This window comes from Neoarius graeffei, chromosome 9 (genome assembly GCF_027579695.1).
Source record: "Neoarius graeffei isolate fNeoGra1 chromosome 9, fNeoGra1.pri, whole genome shotgun sequence".
NCBI lineage: Eukaryota > Metazoa > Chordata > Actinopteri > Siluriformes > Ariidae > Neoarius > Neoarius graeffei.
This window is the reverse complement of record NC_083577.1, coordinates 89,984,281-90,008,185: the sequence shown is the minus strand read 5'-3', so window position 1 is coordinate 90,008,185 and position 23,905 is coordinate 89,984,281. Positions and strand designations below refer to the sequence as shown.

At 40.8% G+C, this 23,905-nt stretch overlaps 1 protein-coding gene across 5 annotated transcripts; it reads left to right on the top strand.

Moving 5' to 3' along the window:
* The first annotated feature begins 543 nt into the window (after nt 1–543).
* On the top strand, nt 544–16,912 carry fev (FEV transcription factor, ETS family member). Of its 5 annotated transcripts, XM_060930441.1 has the most exons (4): nt 544–630; nt 1,094–1,170; nt 11,319–11,390; nt 15,651–16,912. In XM_060930441.1, exon 4 carries the CDS (start codon nt 15,710–15,712, stop codon nt 16,190–16,192), a length of 483 nt encoding a protein of 160 aa, XP_060786424.1. In that variant the 5' UTR covers nt 544–630; nt 1,094–1,170; nt 11,319–11,390; nt 15,651–15,709; the 3' UTR covers nt 16,193–16,912. The 5 variants fall into 5 exon arrangements, 2 of the variants coding, with proteins under 2 accessions (XP_060786424.1, XP_060786423.1); XM_060930440.1 differs by lacking the exon at nt 544–630 and having other exon boundaries at nt 648–1,170; XR_009655401.1 differs by lacking the exons at nt 544–630; nt 11,319–11,390; nt 15,651–16,912 and adding an exon at nt 1,650–3,830 and having other exon boundaries at nt 648–1,170.
* The last annotated feature ends 6,993 nt before the right edge of the window (nt 16,913–23,905 follow it).

The window sequence follows — 23,905 nt, the reverse complement described above, 5'->3', positions numbered from 1 at the left end:
GTACATGACTCATTTTCATTTGTGTCCTTTTCCCTCACAGTTTATTTTCATGTGTAGTTTTATCACACATTATTCACAGGATGTCATAAAAGTTCACGTTTCAGAGCATCACATTTTTGAGATAGATAGATAGATAGATAGATAGATAGATAGATAGATAGATAGAAATTGTCAGGGTAGCAGATGCTTACAGACACCAAAAACTAACAGGACACAATTATTACACACATTATTACAGTTACATGCTCACGTGTGTGTGTTCATTTTATTTCATCACTATATCACACTGTACCTGACTTCAAACTCATCAGCATCCTGTTCCGAGTCCGTCTGTTGCAGGTTCCTTGACAAACAAACCAAACGCACACTTACACACACGTACAAACACGTTTACACACTGGTAGCTGGCTGAAAGCTCAAACTCCACACCCAGACCAGGATTTCCTCATAAATGTTCAACAGTACACACCTTTCACAAACACACATTTCAGGTGTGGAGTATTAAAAGTGTGTGAAGACTCCGGCTGTGCTCCAGAATCAGTGAGTGCGAGAGAGTGTGTGGACGGAGATGACAGGTTGGTTGACAGAAACGTGTGAGTGAGAGTGTGTGGGGGCTCCTCAGAGGACATGGTGAGTCTCTTTCATCCTTCTGTACAGGAAAACGAATGACAGATTATCAGATTTCTGGGGTTAATCCACTGGACAATGGTGATTTAGGATCCAGGCTACAAAGACGTGAGGAATGTTGCCAGAAATATATGATGAGTTGTTTGTCTTGCAAATTACAGCTGAGAATGTGCTAAAGAACCACTCTAATGTCATACACACCGAGTCCTTGTCTTGCATTCGAGGCTTGTTTTAAGTTGCCTGCGATCGATGTAAAAGACTCAGGCAGCTAAAGCAAGTCTGGGACGCCATAGACACCACGACCGAGACTGAAAGATCGACAGGAAACAGGAAGTCCATATATGGCCTCAACTCTTCAATATACATAATAAAAGCTGAGGTGTTATGTATAAAGGTGAGGTAGACCTCAGGTCTGATTTAATTATGTTCTCTTTTATTTCCTTGCACTTTTGATTACCAATTAAAGATTTATTGAATAGCAGAGTCATCTGCCAATCAAGCTCAGTGGGCGGGATCAGCATTAACATCTCATCATTGTGTTCAGTAAGTAATGAAACACTCCAGGTTTTATTCCTCTTACACTACAGCAATTTAACAACATCATTACGTCACAACATGCTTTTTATCCATTTATAGTCACATTTAATATCTGTGAAGCAAGTTAGTTCCTGTTCTTGCTTACGTTATAGCAGCTATAAACATCACTTCCCTCACCAGACAAAAACACGCAGCTTGTTCTATCATGTTACCGAGAAACCTTAAAGAAGCGTAAACTCCTCTGTCATGAAGACCTCTGAAAATGTAACGTTACAGCTTCGCCTCTGACTGTTACACAGCGCTGACACTGGAGACTCCTTCCAGAAATGTTATATCAGTAAAATGGTACGTTTATCTGGAGCGTCCGCTGTACACTTCTCTGTGAATGAGTGGAACGAGCACATTAAAGTAAACCTGCACTACTGTCAGAGCTGCTGTTCTAGAGAATTAATCAACACCCTCTCTTCTGACCAATCACACTCCAGAACTCAACAGGGTCGTGAAGAAAAATTTCTGGATGTGACATCTAAACATCTACCCAATCAGGACGAGCAAGCGTCTTTCATCTCCTGTCAATCAGTTCAGAATGCTCCGCCTCCTCACAGAAGGGTTCAGGAATGTATTTTGGAGATGTGGCTTTAAAACAACAAACTTCTTCTGAAATCATGAGTTCAATGTAAAACCCTTAAAGGAGCTCACGTTTGTTCTGCTGTAAGGTTCTGTGTAGAACACGACAGGATGAAACAGAGGATTTGTCTATCAGGAAGGATTCTAAGTAACATGTTAGGAACCTGGTTCTCTCAAAGCACACACACACTATTTATTTAGAGAGAAAGACAAATGTATAATTAATGTTTAACGTTTTTACAATCCACTGATAAAGCAGGAATGAGAGAGAGAGAGAGAGAGAGGGAGAGAGAGAAACATTAGAAAACTGATTTATGTAGTCCATAAAAAAGAGAGGGCGGGTCATAAACAGGAAGTAATTATAATGTTGTTGGCTGTGTTTTAAATATGTTCATTACTCATACTGAACTTCTCTGTATACAGAATGAACAGGAGTTAGAGAATCATGAATCATTCTCAAATGATTCGTAAGGTTTTTTTTAAATGACTCATTAAGGTGAATGAATCCATGTCATTGCTGTACATTTCTCCCACTTCTTCACTCACTGGACACAGATTTGACTCTGGCATCAGAAAAATATTTATTTATTTAAATTTTTACACAGGATTCATTTAGGTTACTTTATGTAATTTACTTATTTATTTACTTAACAACTCTTATTTTCACTTTTAACCCATGAATAATTTTTTTTGGACTCATGATTTATTTTCAAACATGTTTGAACACGGTTCTTTTCTGTTTAAACACATCTCATGTTTTTACATGACTCATTTATTCTGCCTTAAGTTTTGACTTAAGATCCACTAATCTTTTCCCATGTGTGTTAATTAAATCCAGTTCATTTATTATCTACAGTTGCTTATTAAACCTGATTCATGATCTGTGAGTCAGTGAATCATTTGAGCCATGTCAGAGTTCGGCTCAGTGAATCAGTGAGTGAGTGTACTGGTTCCAGTTTCAGGTGGAGATCTGCAGTGTTTCAGTGGATCAGAAAAGTGTGTGTGTGTAAGTGAGGAGCCATAATGATCCTGAACAAGGATGTGGATGAACATTTATCTGAACTGATCTTCAGCACTTGCAGGAATGTTGGGTTTGTGTTCTCTGTGGTTCATTTCATCACCAACACAAAGTCCTTGTACACTTTGATTTAACAAACCTCTGATATAAATGATAAATATTAACCCTGAATCTGAGCAGCGACGTCATTGTGCACGCCTCCATCTCGTCTGCTTTAAAATGCAGAATATTTGGCAGTGAAACAGTAATGTTCACCAGCTCCTCCATCAGGAATCAGAAACAGAGAGACATGACCTCGGCCTCAGGCTCATGTCCTGTTGGCTCACACTTCAAAGATTCACAGAGTTAAAGTTAATCCAGATGATAAACTTTAACATGAAGCAAAATCAGAGAAATTAACAGCTAAAGGAAGTGAATCAGCTTCATGTGCATCTTTTTATGAAGCAGGTGGATTTTTTTTGGTATGCTGAAACCCCTGTGTTTGATCAGACTGAGCATTTGGAGAAAAACAGACAAATGAGTCGATTCACTGAAAAGAATTTAAATTCCTACCACTATTTCCAGTCCAGGAAGGAGACCTGATGATCTGAATTTACATTTATCCTTAAAAAGAAAAAAAAAAAAAACAACTTAACTTCGGTGTCATTGTAAATGATGAATATTAGCACACTTGTTTTTCAACATGAAATGAAGAATATCAATCTCTTTATTTCTTTATGTTCAGGAGTGTTGTGATGAATCGTCATGTATCTAACACTGTGGTTTTCTGCTTAAAAGTCTTCATGCCTTCATTCTGGTTGTATGAAGTTTCATGTGAGGAGTTTTGTTTTTCTCTCCCCCGTTTTTCACATCTCAGAGTTAAACTTGGGCATCTTTTATTTAAATGAAAGAGACATTAAACCATATTGCTCACTAAAATAAAGAGAACTGAGTGAAAAGTGTAAATCTCGGATCCTCGTGAGGAGGTCATTAGTGTGTGATATGTACCTTCATTACTGTTATTAAAATATAATTATGATAATCAAGGTTTATGCTGAAGTCTTCATTACAACGTTTCTAATTGTAATGTTCAACATCTGACATTCAACAAGCAGACAGATGCAGACTACAAACACAGACAGACAAAGTGCAGACCTACTGTACAAACTAAATTTATTTATTTATTTGTTTATTTATAAAGATGAGAAGCAGTCCGGGCGGCACGGTGGTGTAGTGGTTAGCGCTGTCGCCTCACAGCAAGAAGGTCCGGGTTCGAGCCCCGTGGCCGGCGAGGGCCTTTCTGTGTGGAGTTTGCATGTTCTCCCCGTGTCCGCGTGGGTTTCCTCCAGGTGCTCCGGTTTCCCCCACAGTCCAAAGACATACAGGTTAGGTTAACTGGTGACTCTAAATTGAGCGTAGGTGTGAATGTGAGTGTGAATGGTTGTCTGTGTCTATGTGTCAGCCCTGTGATGACCTGGCGACTTGTCCAGGGTGTACCCCGCCTTTCGCCCGTAGTCAGCTGGGATAGGATCCAGCTTGCCTGCGACCCTGTAGAACAGGATAAAGCGGCTACAGATAATGAGATGAGATGAGAAGCAGTCCATGGGACTAGTTGGGAACTTTCTCACAGCAACAGGCTGAAGATTCTCCAAAAGGGGGCGCTATTAGCACTTTAATATTCAAACACTGACAAAATGATCAAACTGACAACCATTTTACTGAAGAAAAACATCAAGAATGAATTAAATGCATTTCATTATTCAAGTATTTATTTATTTATGTGTGAATAATAAATCAATATAAACGCACAGATATTATATAGATGTATAAATGATGTATATGGTGTATGATATAATGCTTTAGATGATATAAATACAGTGGTGCTTGAAAGTTTGTGAATCCTTTAGAATTTTCTATATTTCTGCATAAATATGACCTAAAACATCATCAGATTTTCACACAAGTCCTAAAAGTAGATAAAGAGAACCCAGTTAAACAAATGAGACAGAAATATTATACTTGGTCATTTATTTATTGAGGAAAATGATCCAATATTACATATCTGTGAGTGGCAAAAGTATGTGAACCTCTAGGATTAGCAGTTAATTTGAAGGTGAAATTAGAGTCAGGTGTTTTCAATCATTGGGATGACAATCAGGTGTGAGTGGGCACCCTGTTTTATTTAAAGAACAGGGATCTACAGTGCCTTGAAAAAGTATTCATACCCCTTGAACTTTTTCACATTTTTCCACCTTACAACCACAAACTTAAAAGCTTTTTATTGAGATTTTATGTGATAGACCAACACAGAGTAGCACATAATTGTGAAGTGAAACGAAAATGATAAATGGTCTTCAAAATTTTAAACAAATAAAAATCTGAAAAATGTGGTGTGCATTAGTATTCAGCCCCCTGTACTCTGATACCTCTAAATACAATCCAGTGCAATCAATTGCCTTCAGAAGTCATCTAATTAGTTAATAGAGTCCTACTGTGTGTAATTTACTCTCAGCATAAATGCACTTGTTCTGTGAAGGCCTCAGTGGTTTGTTAGAGAACACTGAAGAACAAACAGCATCATGAAGACCAAAGAACTCACCAGACAGGTCAGGGATAAAGTTCTGGAGAAGTTTAAAGCAGGGTTAGGTTATAAAAAAATATCCCAAGCTCTGAACATCTCAAGAAGCACTGTTCAATCCATCATTCAAAAATGGAAAAAGTATGGCACAACTGCAAACCTACCAAGACATGGCCGTCCACCTAAACTGACAGAGCGAGCAAGGAGAGCACTGGTCAGAGAAGCAGCCAAGAGGCCCATGATCACTCTGGAGGAGCTGCAGAAAACCACAGCTCAGGTGGGAGAATCTGTGCACAGGACAACTATAAGTCGTACACTCCACAAATCTGGCCTTTTTGGAAGAGTGGCAAGAAGAAAGCCGTTGTTGTAAGACAGGCATAAGAAGTCCTGTTTGCAGTTTGCCAGAAGCCATGTAGGGGACACAGCAAACACAGCAAACACTTATCACATAAGTTTGTGGTTGTAAGGCGGAAAAATGTGAAAAAGTTCAAGGGGTATGAAGGTGCTTTGGTCAGATGAGACCAAAGTTGAACTTTTTGGCCTAAATGCAAAGCGCTATGTGTGGCAGAAAACTAACACTGCTCATCACCCTGCACACACCATCCCCACTGTGAAACATGGTGGTGGCAGCATCATGCTATGGGGATGCTTTTCTTCAGCAGGGACAGGGAAGCTGGTCAGAGTTGATGGGAAGATGGATGGAGCTAAATACAGGGCAACCCTGGAAGAAAACCTGTTGGAGGCTGCAAAAGACTTGAGACTGGGAAGGAGATTCACCTTCCAGCAAGACAATGACCCTAAACATACAGCCAGAGCTACAATGGAATGGTTTAGATCAAAGAATATTCATGTGTTAGAATGGCCCAGTCAAAGTCCAGACCTAAATCCCATTGAGCATCTGTGGCAAGACTTGAAAATTGCTGTTCACAGATGCTCTCCATCCAATCTGGCTGAGCTTGAGCTATTTTGCAAAGAAGAATGGGCAACAATTTCAGTGTCTAGATGTGCAAAGCTGGTAGAGACATACCACAAAAGACTTGCAGCTGTAATTGCAGCAAAAGGTGGCTCTACAAAGTATTGACGCAGGGGGTCTGAATACTAATGCACATCACATTTTTCAGATTTTTATTTGTTTAAAATTTTGAAGACCATTTATCATTTTCGTTTCACTTCACAATTATGTGCTACTCTGTGTTGGTCTATCACATAAAATCTCAATAAAAAACTTTTAAGTTTGTGGTTGTAAGGCGGAAAAATGTGAAAAAGTTCAAGGGGTATGAATACTTTTTCAAGGCACTGTATCAAAGTCTGATCTTCACAACATGTTTGTGGAAGTGTATCATGGCACGAACAAAGGAGATTTCTGAGGACCCCAGAAAAAGCGTTGTTGATGCTCATCAGACTGGAAAAGGCGACAAAACCATCTCTAAAGAGTTTGGACTACACCAATCCACAGTCAGACAGATTGTGTACAAATGGAGGAAATTCAAGACCATTGTTACCCTCCCCAGGAGTGGTCGACCAACAAAGATCACTCCAAGAGCAAGGCGTGTAATAGTTGGCGAGGTCACAAAGGACCCCAGGGTAACTTCTAAGCAACTGAAGGCCTCTCTCGCATTGGCTAATGTTAATGTTCATGAGTCCACCATCAGGAGAACACTGAACACCAATGGTGTGCATGGCAGGTTCGCAAGGAGAAAGCCACTGCTCTCCAAAAAGAACAATTCTGCTTCCCTGCAGTTCACTAAAGATCACATGGACAAGCCAGAAGGCTATTGGAAAAATGTTTTCTGGACAGATGAGACCAAAATAGAACTTCTTGGTTTAAATTAAAAGCATTATGTTTGGAGAAAGGAAAACACTGCATTCCAGCATAAGAACTTTATCCCATCTGTGAAACATGGTGGTGGTAGTATCATGGTTTGGGCCTGTTTTGCTGCATCTGGGCCAGGACGGCTTGCCATCATTGATGGAACAATGAATTCTGAATTATACCAGCAAATTCTAAAGGAAAATGTCAGGACATCTGTCCATGAACTGAATCTCAAGAGAAGGTGGGTCATGCAGCAAGACAACGACCCTAAGCACAAAAGTCATTCTACCAAAGAATGGTTAAAGAAAAATAAAGTTAATGTTTTGGAATGGCCAAGTCAAAGTCCTGACCTTAATCCAATGGAAATGTCGTGGAAGGACCTGAAGCGAGCAGTTCATGTGAGGAAACCCACCAACATGAAGCTGTTCTGTACAGGGGAATGGGCTAAAATTCCTCCAAGCCGGTGTGCAGGACTGATCAACAGTTACTGGAAATGTTTAGTTGCAGTTATTGCTGCACAAGGGGGTCACACCAGATACTGAAAGCAAAGGTTCACATACTTTTGCCACTCACAAATATGTAATATTGGATCATTTTCCTCAATAAATAAATGACCAAGTATAATATTTTTGTCTCATTTGTTTAACTGGGTTCTCTTTATCTACTTTTAGGACTTGTGTGAAAATCTGATGATGTTTTAGGTCATATTTATGCAGAAATATAGAAAATTCTAAAGGGTTCACAAACTTTCAACCACCACTGTATATTGATTATGTACAGGTACAATTGGAAAATAAATTACTATACTTTAACATTAATGTACCATTAGGGATACATCATCATCATCATCATCATCATCATCATCATCATCATCATTTTCCCTTTGGAGGATGTAATACCCCTAGGTGCTTCTGTTAGGACTTGGTCCAACAGTTGCTGAAAATTGGGTTGAGACATCATTGCCCATCATATCTGCTGAGCATCCATGCCCAGCAGATTCTCAATCCTTGTCCATTTCCCTGATCGATTCTCGAACAACAGTTGCTTCTGAATACTGTTGTTCTCCATGCAGCAGATGTGCGCCAAGTATTTCAGCCTTTGTTTCCAGCAAGTGAGTCCGATTGGGGGGACGATTCATCACTGGGGCAGATGCACTGTTTGGGAATATATAATGTACCATTTTGGCCCTAAGAAGTTACACACAGTTACCCTAAGGTCCAATAATGAGCCCCAGGGGGTAAATTAGTGTAAGTTTTACCTTGGGGAACAGAACTGGACTCGTACTGTACCCCTGTTTGTGACAGTGGAGTGTACAGGTAAAGTACTATATAAATGCATATGATATAAATATATAGATGATGCACAGATAATGTAGGGACGATGTCTATATAATTGTATAGATGTTGTACATAGAGATGGATAGACTTTACATATTTATTTAAAACCTTTTGTATGCCTTAATGTAATTATACAAACACAAGGACTGTACAGTATAACAAAAAAGGACAATGGAAAGACAGTTATGCACAGACAGTGAATACAAGCTATGTGTAATGAACAAAGGGAAGAGGGAGATTTTTAAGGTGCAAACTTTCTTTAGGCAATGAATAATAAATCCTTCAGTGATTTATACACCATAGGTGATTTGTAGTGTATACATTCCAGTCGAACGTTTGTACACCCCTACTCTACTCATTCACAGGTGTTTCTAACCGTTCTCTATAAAAGTGAAGATATCAAAACTATGAAATAAACATCTGGAACAATGCAGGAAACAAAAAAAAAGTGTTGAAAAAAAGCAAAATGTTTCATGTTTTAGATTCTTCAAAGTAGCCACTGTTTACTCTCTTTTACCCCTTTCCGTTCCTATTTATTTGTTGCTTATAGCCTCCTGAGAACCAACCCATAGACTTGTGTCCTCTGTAGTTGACATTTGTTTTACATGCACACCCTCTTACTCTTTCAAGCTATTCACGTGAATCCTGGTGTGTTGTAAAGAGTACATCCTGGGCTTTCCAATGATATATCATGTGACTAGGAGGGTTGCTGGGAAATTCCTAGTAAGGAAATCACAACAAAAGAGAAATTGAGAGACCTTTTTTTCTTGGTTCCCAGGAGGATAGAGGCTACAGGGATGAAAGACAGGACAAGAAAAACGGATACAAAAATCCGAACAACAGAGATAATAGAAATAAAAAAGCAATGACAAAAAAGACAAGAAAAAGAAAACCCCCTGCGACACTTATACAATGATCGTATAATGCAAAAGGGTAGCAAACCCCCATCATCCCCCAGACACCAGCAAAAACTTCTTAATGTCCTACAAATGAACAGAGGTACCCACTGACCCCCCCCCCCCCCCCCCCCCAGCAGCACACAGCCTCATAATCATTTACCTCTCATCATATTTTATTCACTGATTAGGCCTGGGGCAGCATGGTGGTGTAGTGGTTAGCGCTGTCGCCTCACAGCAAGAAGGTCCGGGTTCGAGCCCCGTGGCCGGCGAGGGCCTTTCTGTGCGGAGTTTGCATGTTCTCCCCGTGGGTTTCCTCCGGGTGCTCCGGTTTCCCCCACAGTCCAAAGACATGCAGGTTAGGTTAACTGGTGACTCTAAATTGAGCGTAGGTGTGAATGTGAGTGTGAATGGTTGTCTGTGTCTATGTGTCAGCCCTGTGATGACCTGGCGACTTGTCCAGGGTGTACCCCGCCTTTCACCCGTAGTCAGCTGGGATAGGCTCCAGCTCGCCTGCGACCCTGTAGAACAGGATAAAGCGGCTAGAGATAATGAGATATTATATTATATTATATTATATTATATTATATTATATTATATTATATTATATTATATTATATTATATTATATTATATTATAGGCATAAGGTTGTGTGTGATGTAGGAGAGTCTGTCTCTCTCTCTGTGGTCATAAAATGGTCCAGCTTTTAAATTTATGACCCCATGTCGTGTGCACGTGCCAGATGTCTGGGTTAAAATGTTCCTGTTTGCAGAGAGGCAGTGAAGCATAAGAGCTAAAAAATACAGAAAATACAGCACAAGGCTTTTTCCTGCTGTTTACTTACACACACACACACACCATATACACACACACACACACACAGAGAGAGAGAGAGAGAGAGAGAGAGAGCGATCAAAGCCCACATGTCAAACACTCCACCTCTCCATAGAAACCCCGCGCGCGCGCGCAGGAACTTTATTAAAGGCAGATAGCGGGCTGATAAGAGGCAGCGCTCCCTCCCCGCTCTCCCTTTTCCTCCTTTCTCTCTGTTTTATGATGCTGATTGCTGGTGGAAAGGATGACAGAGGCAAATTGCTCTTTTAATTAAAGCAATGCTGCAGAGGAAATTGTCCTCCGTGAATATTGGTGCGCAGAGATGGCGCTCCAGACAGTTGCCTGGAAACTTCAATCTGCCTCGCGTTTATTCCAGATCACAGAGTGGAGATAAAGTTTAATAAAAGATTTTCTTCTCTCCCCCCCACACACTCTCCCCTCCCCTCCTACACACACACACACACACACACACACTCTTGTGTTGGTGTGGATGAAAGCTGCTCTCCCTCAGCACACACAGCTGCAGGACCCGAGCTGGGCTTTAACATGTATCTCTCAGGTACCGAGTCTCTCTGTGCCACTTCACACTGCTGTATTACAGTGTTAAAGGGATGTGAGGGTCAGTGAGGAGCTGGACATGGTGGTGTGGGGATGGTGGGGATGATGATGGTGATGCTGCGTGGTGGAGCTCCAGCTCCTCTTTTGTCGGATGTCGGAAATCCTTTTTCCTGAACGCGCTTCCTGACTGCAGGAGAAAAGTCCAGCGCGCGGAAGATTCCCATCAGAAGGGCGAGCTTCCTAAAGCCTCGTTTCGAATCCCAGTGCAGGATTTTTAAAGCATCATTTCAGTTTTAAAAAATTCTCGACAGATTAAAAAAAAGTCTGATTTCATTTTATTTATTTTTTTAAGAGATTGTGTTTCTCGTTTTTGTTCCTCTTTAATATCCACCTCTTCTTGCTTTACCAACATTTTTGTTATTTCCTATTTTACTAACAATCTACAGTAAAGCAGATTTACTACATCGCAAGTTTTTACTTATATTTTATTTAATATTTCTTTCTTTCTTTTTAGATCCGACAGAAAATTTATTGAAGGAAAATAAAAGCTCGTCCTGGAGTCCCATTAATGCAGGAGTACAGAAAGGTAAGACTCAATATGATGATGATGATGATGATGATGATTATTATTATTATTATTATTATTATTATTATTACTCTATTATAGAAACCTTTTTATTTATTGCTCTATATGGACATTTCTATCCAGTGAACAAATCAAATTTATTTATTTATTTTCGTGCCCCCCCCCACTAATCCATAAAAATTAATCTCTAGCAAATTAAAAATTGAACACAGCTCGAGCATCATTTCTAAAACTTTACATTTCTGTACAGGACCATTACAAATCTCTCTCTCTCTCTCTCTCTCTCTCTCTCTCTCTCTCTCTCTCTCTGTGTCTGTGTAATACTTTTATTTCTGTACTTCACAAACCAAATCATGGTTTCAAAATTTATTTTTTTAAAATATATTCATTCATTAATTTAAAACAAAATCATTTCTCCATCTTAATCTTACAGTAAATGTTTCATTTCTATATTCAGGTATTTTATAAACACTGGAAAGTCGGAGGTTTTTTTTTTTTTTTACTTTTTTTTATCTTGATAAATTGATTATAAAATATTTTCCAGGTTTATGAAGTAAATGAATTAAAAGGCGGTAAATGGAGCTTCGGGTCCAAAAACATCAGATTTCTGCAGCCGTCCGATTTAAGAAACGCGTTTCAGAGGTGTTTATTTCTCTGGAGCTTAACCTTAATCTCCAATTCTATATATTACATAAAAACATTTTAGGAAAATATGTCACTGCTGTTGTGGAAGAGAAACGTTTCATTTTCAGACCACTCCTTATTTCCTTTATTTCATTTAAATATCAGTTTTAGTATAATAATAATAATAATAATAATAATAATAATAATAATAATAATAATAATAAATGTCTGATCAGTTTTTCACAGATAAATAATAATTTTAATAGCCTTTATTGATTCAGTCATGAATGGCGCGCGCGCGTTTCCCAAAAATCAGCTTTCCACCCGAACAGAGAAAAAAAGTCTGACAGTAATAAATCTGTAAATCAGAAAATAAAAGATAGTTTCTTAATTTCTTTGGTAAAAACTCGCTTAATGTTTATTTAGTGAAAACATTTTATTCTGTTTGTTAGTAAATGTATCCTGATCCAGAAGGGTTTCCTGTCGCGTCTCTGAAAGAGATTTTAATGAATTAATATTAATGAGTTTGTCTGTTCACTGTTTGTTTCATTCGCTGAACAGATTTACAGTTTTAATATTCGGATACAAACAAACAACCATTCCTCATTATTCAGTAAAACACGCGGTAAATTTTTTTAACATGAAATGGTTTATTTCATTCATTCATTTTTTAATTTATTTACAGCAGATTACATTTATATTGTGAGAGAATCCTCTAATAAAAATTTCACTCTGATCATCCTTTAAAAAATAATAATAATTCCGTTTTATTTAAAACAATAATCCGGTCTGTGAATCGCACACGAACCCAAATCCACCACTGAGAGATTTAAAATAATATGGGACATTATTATTATTATTATTATTATTATTATTATTATTATTATTATTATTATTATGAAGATACCGCTTCCAAACGGTGGGGTTCACCGTCAGAGAACTAAAACACTCTCATAACTCTCTCCCTGTCATCAGTCAGACACCTGCCGGATTACAGTCACTGTAGAACATCGCGTTCAGTAAGATATAATAAATGAATATATAAATCAATAGGCACGATCAGGGAGTGGCCTATGCCTGTGACGTCATAATGTATGCACTACACTGCGTGTGTAAGTCTCTCATCTCATCTCATCATCTGTAGCCGCTTTATCCTGTTCTACAGGGTCGCAGGCAAGCTGGATCCTATCCCAGCTGACTACGGGTGAAAGGCGGGGTTCACCCTGGACAAGTCGCCAGGTCATCACAGGGCTGACACATAGACACAGACAACCATTCACACTCACATTCACACCTACGGTCAATTTAGAGTCACCAGTTAACCTAACCTGCATGTCTTTGGACTGTGGGGGAAACCGGAGCACCCGGAGGAAACCCACGCGGACACGGGGAGAACATGCAAACTCCACACAGAAAGGCCCTCGCCGGCCACGGGGCTCGAACCCGGACCTTCTTGCTGTGACCACCACCACCGTACCGCCCCGTGTGTAAGTCATTAGATAAATAAAACACAGGGTTAGATCAGAGATAATCTCTCTCTTTCTCTCTCTCTCACACACACACTTATAGAATGCTAGAAATTCACAGACATCGGAAACACACCACGGTGCAATCGAGTCGAGTCGAGTTCGTACCATTGCAGCTTTCATCTCGCCTACTGTTAGCTTTTCAATGACCTTTTAAAGGCTGTATCCTTCATATCTCGCCTTCCAGCACTGCTACTGCAGTAATCATTTAAACTGTCTTTTTAAAGACTCTTTCAGCCCTCTTTTCTCACTTTAAAACTCCATTTAAACCCGATCTTACCATCTCTCTTTCCTTGTCACCTTACTTTCTCCTTTCTTTAATCTTTCTCCTACTTTTTTCTTCGATTTAAAATTGTAAGGTCCAACACCGTATCACAGTTAATTATATTTTAACTTAATTACATTCAGCACGGTTTGCAGATTGCTCATTTTAGCAGCACTAAGTCTGGTGCGTGGTGGGAAGGTGCGAGCATTCTGAGCTGAGCAAGTCCCTTTGCTACGTTCACACTTACAGCAGAACAGTCTTTTACTGGGTTAATAAACAGTTTGGACACATTTCTAATTCGTGAAAAAAGAGCTGGTCCCACTGATGCACCAGTCCCCCCCCCCCCCCCCCCAAAAAAAAACTCCGCAAATATGATAACAGTTATTTACAATACGGTTTTTCTGTTACACTGGAACCACGTCCGCAGTGTGCCGTTTGTGTGAAGGTGCTCGCCAATGACAGCATGAAACACCTGTCTGGGTTTAAGCAGCAGTTAGTTTCTTATTTCAGGGAGGACTGCCGGTCATTTTCATGGGTTCGGGACCCATTTGTTGTCACCGCAAATGCAAGAGCAGTTTACTGAGCTGAAGAGTGACAGCAGGCTGAAGCACCTTTTTAGCACCTGCTCGCTTCCATCCTTCTGGGTATCACTGATGCAGGAGACTCCTCCCCCCCCCCCCCCCCACACACACAGCTCTGTGATGCTGCCTTAACAATTCTCCTGCCTTCGCGTCTACATGCTTGTGTGATGCAGGCTTTTCAAAACTGACTGCGCTCAAAACTAAGTACCGCAATCGTGCACAGATTGAAGATGACCTGAGACTGTTTAACTCAAACTGAGCCGAGAATTGGAGAACTCTGCCAAACAAAGCAGGCTAATGTGTCACACAGACATTCATTAACACGACCTCCGGGAGAGTTTGTTTGTTTGTTTGTTTGTTCATGTGTTTGTTAGCAACTTTTCAGGAACAAATGTACAGACGGATTTTCATGAAAATTTTACTAGATACTGTACGTGTCTTGGCCCAAGGAAGAACTTACATTTTGGAGGTGATCCGGAACCACGTCTGGATCCAGAAATTTTTAAAAGGGTATAGGGCAAAATTTAACATTTTCAGTCTCAGACTGTGTTGTCTGACATTGTAATAATACAATAATAAAAAAAACAGCCCAATAATAATCTCATCTCATCTTATTATCTCTAGCCGCTTTATCCTGTTCTACAGGGTCGCAGGCAAGCTGGAGCCTATCCCAGCTGACTACGGGCGAAAGGCGGGGTACACCCTGGACAAGTCGCCAGGTCATCACAGGGCTGACACATAGACACAGACAACCATTCACACTCACATTCACACCTACGCTCAATTTAGAGTCACCAGTTAACCTAACCTGCATGTCTTTGGACTGTGGGGGAAACCGGAGCACCCGGAGGAAACCCACGCGGACACGGGGAGAACATGCAAACTCCGCACAGAAAGGCCCTCGCCGGCCATGGGGCTCGAACCCGGACCTTCTTGCTGTGAGGCGACAGCGCTAACCACTACACCACCGTGGGGTGGGGGGGCAGATTGCAAATGTTTGAGAACCCCTGCTCTAGATAATTCACACTGATAAATGTTTATAAACTGTTCATAATTTATTATTAAGTTGTTAATCATAAGGGCTTCCAATGTAGCATTATTACAGTCTGAGCTTTCAAGATAAACACACACACACACACACACACACACACACACACACACACACACACATTAGATTATGAGTAGAATAAATATTAAAGAGGTTCTTTTCAGTGATTCTGTACTGAACTGCATTTTTTTAAAATATTTTTTTATTTTTTTGCAGGAAGTGGGCAGATCCAGCTGTGGCAGTTTCTCCTGGAGCTCCTGTCAGACAGCTCTAACATGTCATGTATCGCGTGGGAGGGGGCGAGCGGTGAGTTTAAGCTGACCGACCCGGATGAGGTGGCTCGCCGCTGGGGGGCACGTAAGAGCAAACCCAACATGAACTACGACAAGCTGAGCCGGGCCCTGCGCTACTACTATGACAAAAACATCATGAGCAAAGTTCATGGCAAACGCTACGCCTACAGATTCGACTTCCGGGGCCTGGCACAGGCCTGCCAGCCCTCTTCCTCTTCCACTTCCTCCTCATCTTCCTCTGAGGCTCTGTACACGCTCCACACCAACTTCACCTCCATTCCATTCTCAGGAATCTCCAAGCTGAACCTGGTGGCTCCCGGTGTCGGTCCTCACGGCTTTCCGTACTGGACTGGATCTGGAGCGGCGCTGTATCCGAGTCACACCCTGCAGCCGCCTGCGCATTTCAGCACAGCACATATCAGCTGCGTGAACAACATCAACCACCTCAACAATCACTATAACTGAGGGGGCAGAGTCACCTGGTGTGGGAATTTTCTAGAAAAGGCTGGTCAAGGTGACTGGATTTGTAGCTAATCTTAAAAACATTCAGAAGTTTCTCAACATCTCTGATCTCGTCTCACTGATTACAAAAACAAATCCACTCATGTTGACTTGCACTACTGCTGTGCTAATTGATTTTTTTTAACCTGTATAAACAAAACAGAGTTAGAATCAACTCTGAATGTCGGCTAACTGCAAATCCAACTGCAGCGTCCCAGGTTTCGTGAACAATTAGCAGTTATAAGTTGCAGGATCAATATTTAACAGAATAATTAGTATTAAAATGTAAATCATTTGCAGGATGTGTCGTAGCGTAGTAGGCAGTTATGTCATCTTGGACATAGCAAGAAGCTAGCAAACTAAACAACGTAAGCAACAAAACAAGTGCTGGCTAGCTCGGCTAGAAATGTAATTATAAAAGCCTCATGCACATTTGTGTGAACAATATGAACCAGAAAATATTCTGAAAAAAAAGTGTCTTTGTTTGCAACTTTTATTGCTGAGCATTTTGAGACCATTGCATGCTAATGAACGTAGTCTGGCAGCATAAATAAAGATGTTGCTATAGGAAGCACTTCCAGGCTTTTTGGAGAATGCTGCACTGATATTCGCATGCTAGTCCTGTGGAATTAAGATTGAATCTGGAACAAATGAATCGTAAATTAATAATAAATGAAGATGTAAAGCTGGTGCACTGCTGCAGATCACTGAATTCTACGTTAATGATGTTTGATTTTTGTACATTTTGCATTTACACCAACACGAATTAAAGTTCATCAGTTTGATACACATGTAGAGAATTTTTATTTTCTGATAAAAAGAAACGTCACATCACTTCAGTGGAGATGCTCAGAGAAAAATGCTTTACTCCACTTTAGCACTGAACATTCTTTCCCACAAGCTGCGGGAAATAAAGTGACTGAGACAAAACATGGATTAAAACGCTGAAAGAAAAAAAAAACATGATGAGATTCAGCTGAATTATGTTTCATTTTAACGAGTGTCAGATTCACAGCAGCCTGTGACTCACTAATGTGTTAATAAACATGACATTCATTTTTATATCATATCAATAATATTCAACTTCATCTACAACCCCGATTCCAAAAAAGTTGGGACAAAGTACAAATTGTAAATAAAAACGGAATGCAATAATTTACAAATCTCAAAAACTGATATTGTATTCACAATAGAACATAGACAACATATCAAATGTCGAACGTGAGACATTTTGAAATTTCATGCCAAATATTGGCTCATTTGAAATTTCATGACAGCAACACATCTCAAAAAAGTTGGGACAGGGGCAATAAGAGGCTGGAAAAGTTAAAGGTACAAAAAAGGAACAGCTGGAGGACCAAATTGCAACTCATTAGGTCAATTGGCAATAGGTCATTAACATGACTGGGTATAAAAAGAGCATCTTGGAGTGGCAGCGGCTCTCAGAAATAAAGATGGGAAGAGGATCACCAATCCGCCTAATTCTGCGCCGACAAATAGTGGAGCAATATCAGAAAGGAGTTCAACAGTGTAAAATTGCAGAGTTTGAACATATCATCATCTACAGTGCATAATATCATCAAAAGATTCAGAGAATCTGGAAGAATCTCTGTGCGTAAGGGTCAAGGCCGGAAAACCATACTGGGTGCCCGTGATCTTCGGGCCCTTAGACGGCACTGCATCACATACAGGCATGCTTCTGTATTGGAAATCACAAAATGGGCTCAGGAATATTTCCAGAGAACATTATCTGTGAACACAATTCACCGTGCCATCCGCCGTTGCCAGCTAAAACTCTATAGTTCAAAGAAGAAGCCGTATCTAAACATGATCCAGAAGCGCAGACGTCTTCTCTGGGCCAAGGCTCATTTAAAATGGACTGTGGCAAAGTGGAAAACTGTTCTGTGGTCAGACGAATCAAAATTTGAAGTTCTTTATGGAAATCAGGGACGCCATGTCATTTGGACTAAAGAGGAGAAGGACGACCCGAGTTGTTATCAGCGCTCAGTTCAGAAGCCTGCATCTCTGATGGTATGGGGTTGCATTAGTGCATGTGGCATGGGCAGCTTACACATCTGGAAAGACACCATCAATGCTGAAAGGTATATCCAGGTTCTAGAGCAACATATGCTCCCATCCAGACGACATCTCTTTCAGGGAAGACCTTACATTTTCCAACATGACAATGCCAAACCACATACTGCATCAATTACAGCATCATGGCTGCGTAGAAGAAGGGTCCGGGTACTGAACTGGCCAGCCTGCAGTCCAGATCTTTCACCCATAGAAAACATTTGGTGCATCATAAAACAGAAGATACGACAAAAAAGACCTAAGACAGTTGAGCAACTAGAATCCTCCATTAGACAAGAATGGGTTAACATTCCTATCCCTAAACTTGAGCAACTTGTCTCCTCAGTCCCCAGACGTTTACAGACTGTTGTAAAGAGAAAAGGGGATGTCTCACAGTGGGAAACATGGCCTTGTCCCAACTTTTTTGAGATGTGTTGTTGTCATGAAATTTAAAATTACCTAATTTTTCTCTTTAAATGATACATTTTCTCAGTTTAAACATTTGATATGTCATCTATGTTCTATTCTGAATAAAATATGGAATTTTGAAACTTCTACATCATTGCATTCCGTTTTTATTTACAATTTGTACTTTGTCCCAACTTTTTTGGAATCGGGGTTGTAATTAGAAAATTAATCCAGTTAATTCATGCAATATGAAGAAAGTAGAAAAACACGGCATCTGAATCAGGGATGTTATTACACACTTATGATTGGATTTTATGACCCTACCTCTGAGTGGGTGGGTGGGGTTAAGGGTAGGGCTAAAGACATGTTTCCTCCTTATGAATAAAAATTAATCTCATAATGTCTGTCATTACTTTGAGAGTAAAGAGCATGAAGCCCTTCTGTAGACCTTATTGTAATTTCTACTGAACTCTGATAAACAACATCCATCAGCTTACAGCAGTCAGTCACAGAGCGAAGGCTTTATAACTGAGAAGATCTCCTTTATTAAACAGGTTACTGCTCTGAAGAATGTTATTTATTTACACAGTTCAGACTTGTTCGATCAAAAAAAGCAGAACTTATAATGTGGAGCAAAACTGACATTTTCAAGGTAACAGCATTAATCTGCAAGAGCCTTCAAACTTTTCATAAAATATTCATTAAGTGACAAAAAAGTCAACTGAGATCTAGAAACCTGATATTTACTGACTTTCACCTCCATCTGACCTGTTCCTTTTGTTCTGCTCTCTCTCGCTGTTACATGGTGTATTCTAGCACGGGGAACATGAAGTGCTTTGAGTGTGGAGATGTGGGTCACAAGACAACATGTAGCAGGGCCTGCTGTGGCTGCCGAAACTGACAGCGAGGAAGCGGATAGTGGTGGGATGGATGGCGGGGAGGGGGGCAGCAGTGTGGCTGCTGTAGTCGCCGGGGGGGGTGTAACAGATGGCTAATGCCATCTGAGTCTGCTCTGCCTGCTCAAAGTGAGGCTGGAGATTCTGTGCCTGGAACTACGATGGAACTGCTAGTCTGCCGCATGGACGGTTGATTTTATCTCTGCCCACACCTCCCTCCTGCTCCTCCACATCCTTGCACTGACCGAGACCCGAGCTGTATCTAAAATCACTCACTCATTTACTACTCCCTACTCACTGTCTAGGGAATTCTATATAGAGGACTATAGTGAGCTCATTGGTAAAATGAGAAAAACACTTTTGGACACTACTCCGCCGCGCTGTTATTTACGTCATTACTGTCCCACAATTAAAATGTGCCAGGTCAGTTGGCTGGTGGGTTTTCAAAATAATAAATACATGCAGGTATTTTTGTGATAAATCCATATTATACTGAGCGTATTTCCCACATTAATAAATACAAAGTACTTTGTGTCTGCTGTGTCTTTCAGTTCTTTTAAATCAAGGCTGAATACTTTCTTTCTTCTTTGCTGCTGCTTTTATTAAATCAAATTTGACGCTTTTGATTAATTCCTCACTCTGCACTGTAACTTTTATTCTTGTATTTTATCTGTCTTATTCCATTTTAGATTATTTTCTATTCTCTTACTATTTTTAATTGTACTTGAATGTCTGTTTATGATGTGCTTCTTCCTCCATCCATTCACCCCAACACACTACAATATTTCCATTTTCACACCACAACTTATAAATTTGTCTTGTACCTGTTGTCTCATCTCATCTCATTATCCCTAGCTGCTTTATCCTGTTCTACAGGGTCGCAGGAGCCTATCCCAGCTGACTACGGGCAAAAGGCGGGGTACACCCTGGACAAGTCGCCAGGTCATCACAGGGCTGACACACAGACAACCATTCACACCTACGGTCAATTTAGAGTCACCAGTTAACCTAACCTGCATGTCTTTGGGGGAAACCGGAGCATCCGGCGGAAACCCACGCGTACAACATGCAAACTCCACACAGCAAGGCCCTCGCCGGCCACAGGGCTCGAACCCAGACCTTCTTGCTGTGAGGCAACAGCGCTAACCACTACACCACCGTGCTGCCACTTGTGCCTGTTGTCTTAAGGAAAAACAAACTACTGCTATACTCAATCTAAAATACTTAACGCTCCTTACGAAACAGCTTTTACAGCTCTGTGAAAATTCCAGCCAATGTTGCTTTGTTTGTTCTGACAATCATTCAAATATTTTTGATAAGAAGAAACAAAATTACCAGAGAGAGAAAACAGACATGCTGCTCTTGCTAGATTAGCAAGATGTCATCAAATTGTAAGTGAAAAGATGATGCTAGGTCTGTAGGTTTATATTTACAATAGGTACACAACCAAAATTTCTGAATGAATTCTCAGTGAACAACTTTCTCATTTGTATCAGATTCCTATGGTCAAACTACACCACCTCCTGGGGAAAGTTAGACACAACAACATTTTTATTTTCACATCCATCCATTATCTGTAGCCGCTTATCCTGTGCAGGGTCACGGGCAAGCTGGAGCCTATCCCAGCTGACTATGGGCGAGAGGTGGGGTACATTCTGGACATATTGCCAGGTCATTGCAGGGCTGACACACAGAGACAAACAACCATTCACACTCACATTCACACCTACAGTCAATTTAGAGCCACCAATTATCCTAACCTGCATGTCTTTGGACTGTGGGGGAAACTGGAGTACCCAGTTGAAACCCACACAGACATGGGGAGAACATGAAAACTCCACACAGAAAGGCCCCCATCAGCCACTGGGCTTAAACTCAGAACCTTCTTGCTGTGAGGTGACAGTGCTAACCACTACACCACCATGCTGCCTATTTTCACATCACACTCAGTAAACTAATAAAACACAGTGTGATAGCTTTTATTCACAACATTTAATTTCATGACACTGTATTATCAGTTTTAATATGTTTATTTACAGCTTGGCCAACCATCTCAGTATTGTGTGCTGAACCGCCAACTTCCTGTCTTGGCCATATACAACTTTGATGGACAAAGTGACCTGCACCCTGACTTTTGCCTCTCCAGACTCACAGTAGCCCATCTTGTTAACACCCTCCACTCTCCATTTGACCATGGCTGGGGTCACGACTTAGAAATTCTTGTGTTTGTTTTGGCTGGCCAGTGCAACCTCTTCCCATGTTGTCTTCAGAGCGTTTGGCATCCCATGTTCCACAGTGAATGAAATCTATAGGGTGGCCCACAAATTAATCAGCCTCAAGAACAGGGTCATCTGCTTTCCACCACCTGATGAGCTTGAAGGAATTGGTGCAGGCTTTGAATGGCTAGCTGGATTTCCAATGTTTGCCAGGGTTGTGGGCAGCATTGATGGCTGCCACATAAGAATCAAACCCCATGTGCAGATGCTCAGTGCTATTTTAATTGGAAATTGTTTTAATCTGTCCATTCCAAGCAGTGTGTGACCACCAGTGTCAGTTTCTGGACATATCTGTAGATTATCCAGGCTCAGTGCATGATGCCAGAGTGCTCAAAAACAGCCCTTTGTATGTCCATAGTCTGTACCCACCCAAGGGCTACTGTATTCTAGGGGGATGGTGGAGATCCCTGTATGTCACAGCCAATTGCACTTATCACACCTTACAGGGAGCAAGTGAGAAGTGCAGTTTCAGGCAGGTTCAACAGGCCACCATGCAAAGGCCCGTTCGGTCATTGAGGGGACATTTGGCATTATGAAGACGAGGTGGCACCCAATATTTTTCAAGGCTCTGGAAGTGCACCCTGTTTTTGCTGTGAAAGTTGTGACTTGTTTTGACATTTTGCACAACTTCTGCCTCAAAATGGAGACATGCTGAGCCTGTGGAAGAGGCAATGGGGCCAGATGATGAGGTGGTCAGCTTCAGCCAGACTTGCAGTGTGGGGAACAGCTGCATGGGCACATTGCTGGTGCTCTTTCAGCACCCAACAACACTCCTCCAGCTCGTCAGGACCATGATTATTAACAGGAAACGTAAAAGTCAAAACTTATTAATACATTCACACAGGTTTTTTGGTGCAAGTTTCATTTAATGAAAATAGTTTCAATTGCTATTGCTAATAGTGTTAATAGTTCTTAACAATATAACCTTTGACCTCTAGTATGACTTCTCCTTAACAATGTTAAACCCATTTGAAAGTTAAAGAAATGTTAATGTTAGAATTTACTTTGTATATATTAGTTATCATCAGTCAGTACTAATCAGTTTGGAAAACAGTTTAATTAGCAACACAAACCTTTTTTTTTTTTTTACATTTTTCAACAATCTTTTCCAATAAATTCAAAAGCCTCTCCTCCCTGGCCTCCTTTCTCCTAGCCCTCTGCTCAGCTCTCTCCAGCAGCTCTAATATGGGGTCATGCTGTTGCAGTTTTGATGGACCTGGCTCCTCTGGCTCTGGAGTCTGACTCCCTGGCTCTGATGGCACTGAATCAAGGGAGGCAGATGCCGAGATGGAAGGGTTCTCTCCCCAGGCTGATGTAATGAGGCATGGAGGCTGGATAGATGGCCTGCCACCTATTGCCTCATCCATGAGGGAGAACCACTTCCATGTCACAGCAGTGGGCTCCCCTGATTCAGTGCCACTCTCAGTTGGTGGCTTCCTGAGCTCCTGCACACATTGCAAGTTATGAAAAAATATTTTTGTGCCCAGTTCATGTAGTACTTTTTTCAAAATGCTAAATACAGCAAAAGGAATTACTCAAAGAGAACAGTAACACTGATCTTTAATTCTATATAGTGAAAGCATAGATAATTGTTCAATATAATGAATACAAATCTTGTATGTCTTTATTTATCTTTAATTCTCCCATTTCTTGGCTGCTTGGGCAGGACTCACTCCTTCAGCCCAACCCATCTCTTTCAGTATAACTCTACAACAAGACAAAACGTAATAAGTGTACTGAGAAACAATAAATGAATCTCTCAGTATCTTAAAAAGTGTACGGGGGTGTGGCCAAGCAGCAGTTTTTGAATGGAGGGCGGGGTCAGGGAAGGTAAGTGACTAAGGCCAAGTTTACATTAGACCGTATCTGTCTTGTTTTCTTCGCGGATGCACTGTCCGTTTACATTAAACCGCCTGGAAACGCCGGGAAACGGGAATCCGCCAGCGTCCACGTATTCAATCCAGATCTTGTCTGATCCGGTGCTGTGTAAACATTGAGATACGCGGATACGCGGATACACTGTG

What these genes read in the sequence shown, in the direction of transcription:
- fev (XM_060930441.1), top strand. Translation starts at nt 15,710, where the DNA reads ATGTCATGTATCGCGTGGGAGGGGGCGAGCGGTGAGTTTAAGCTGACC.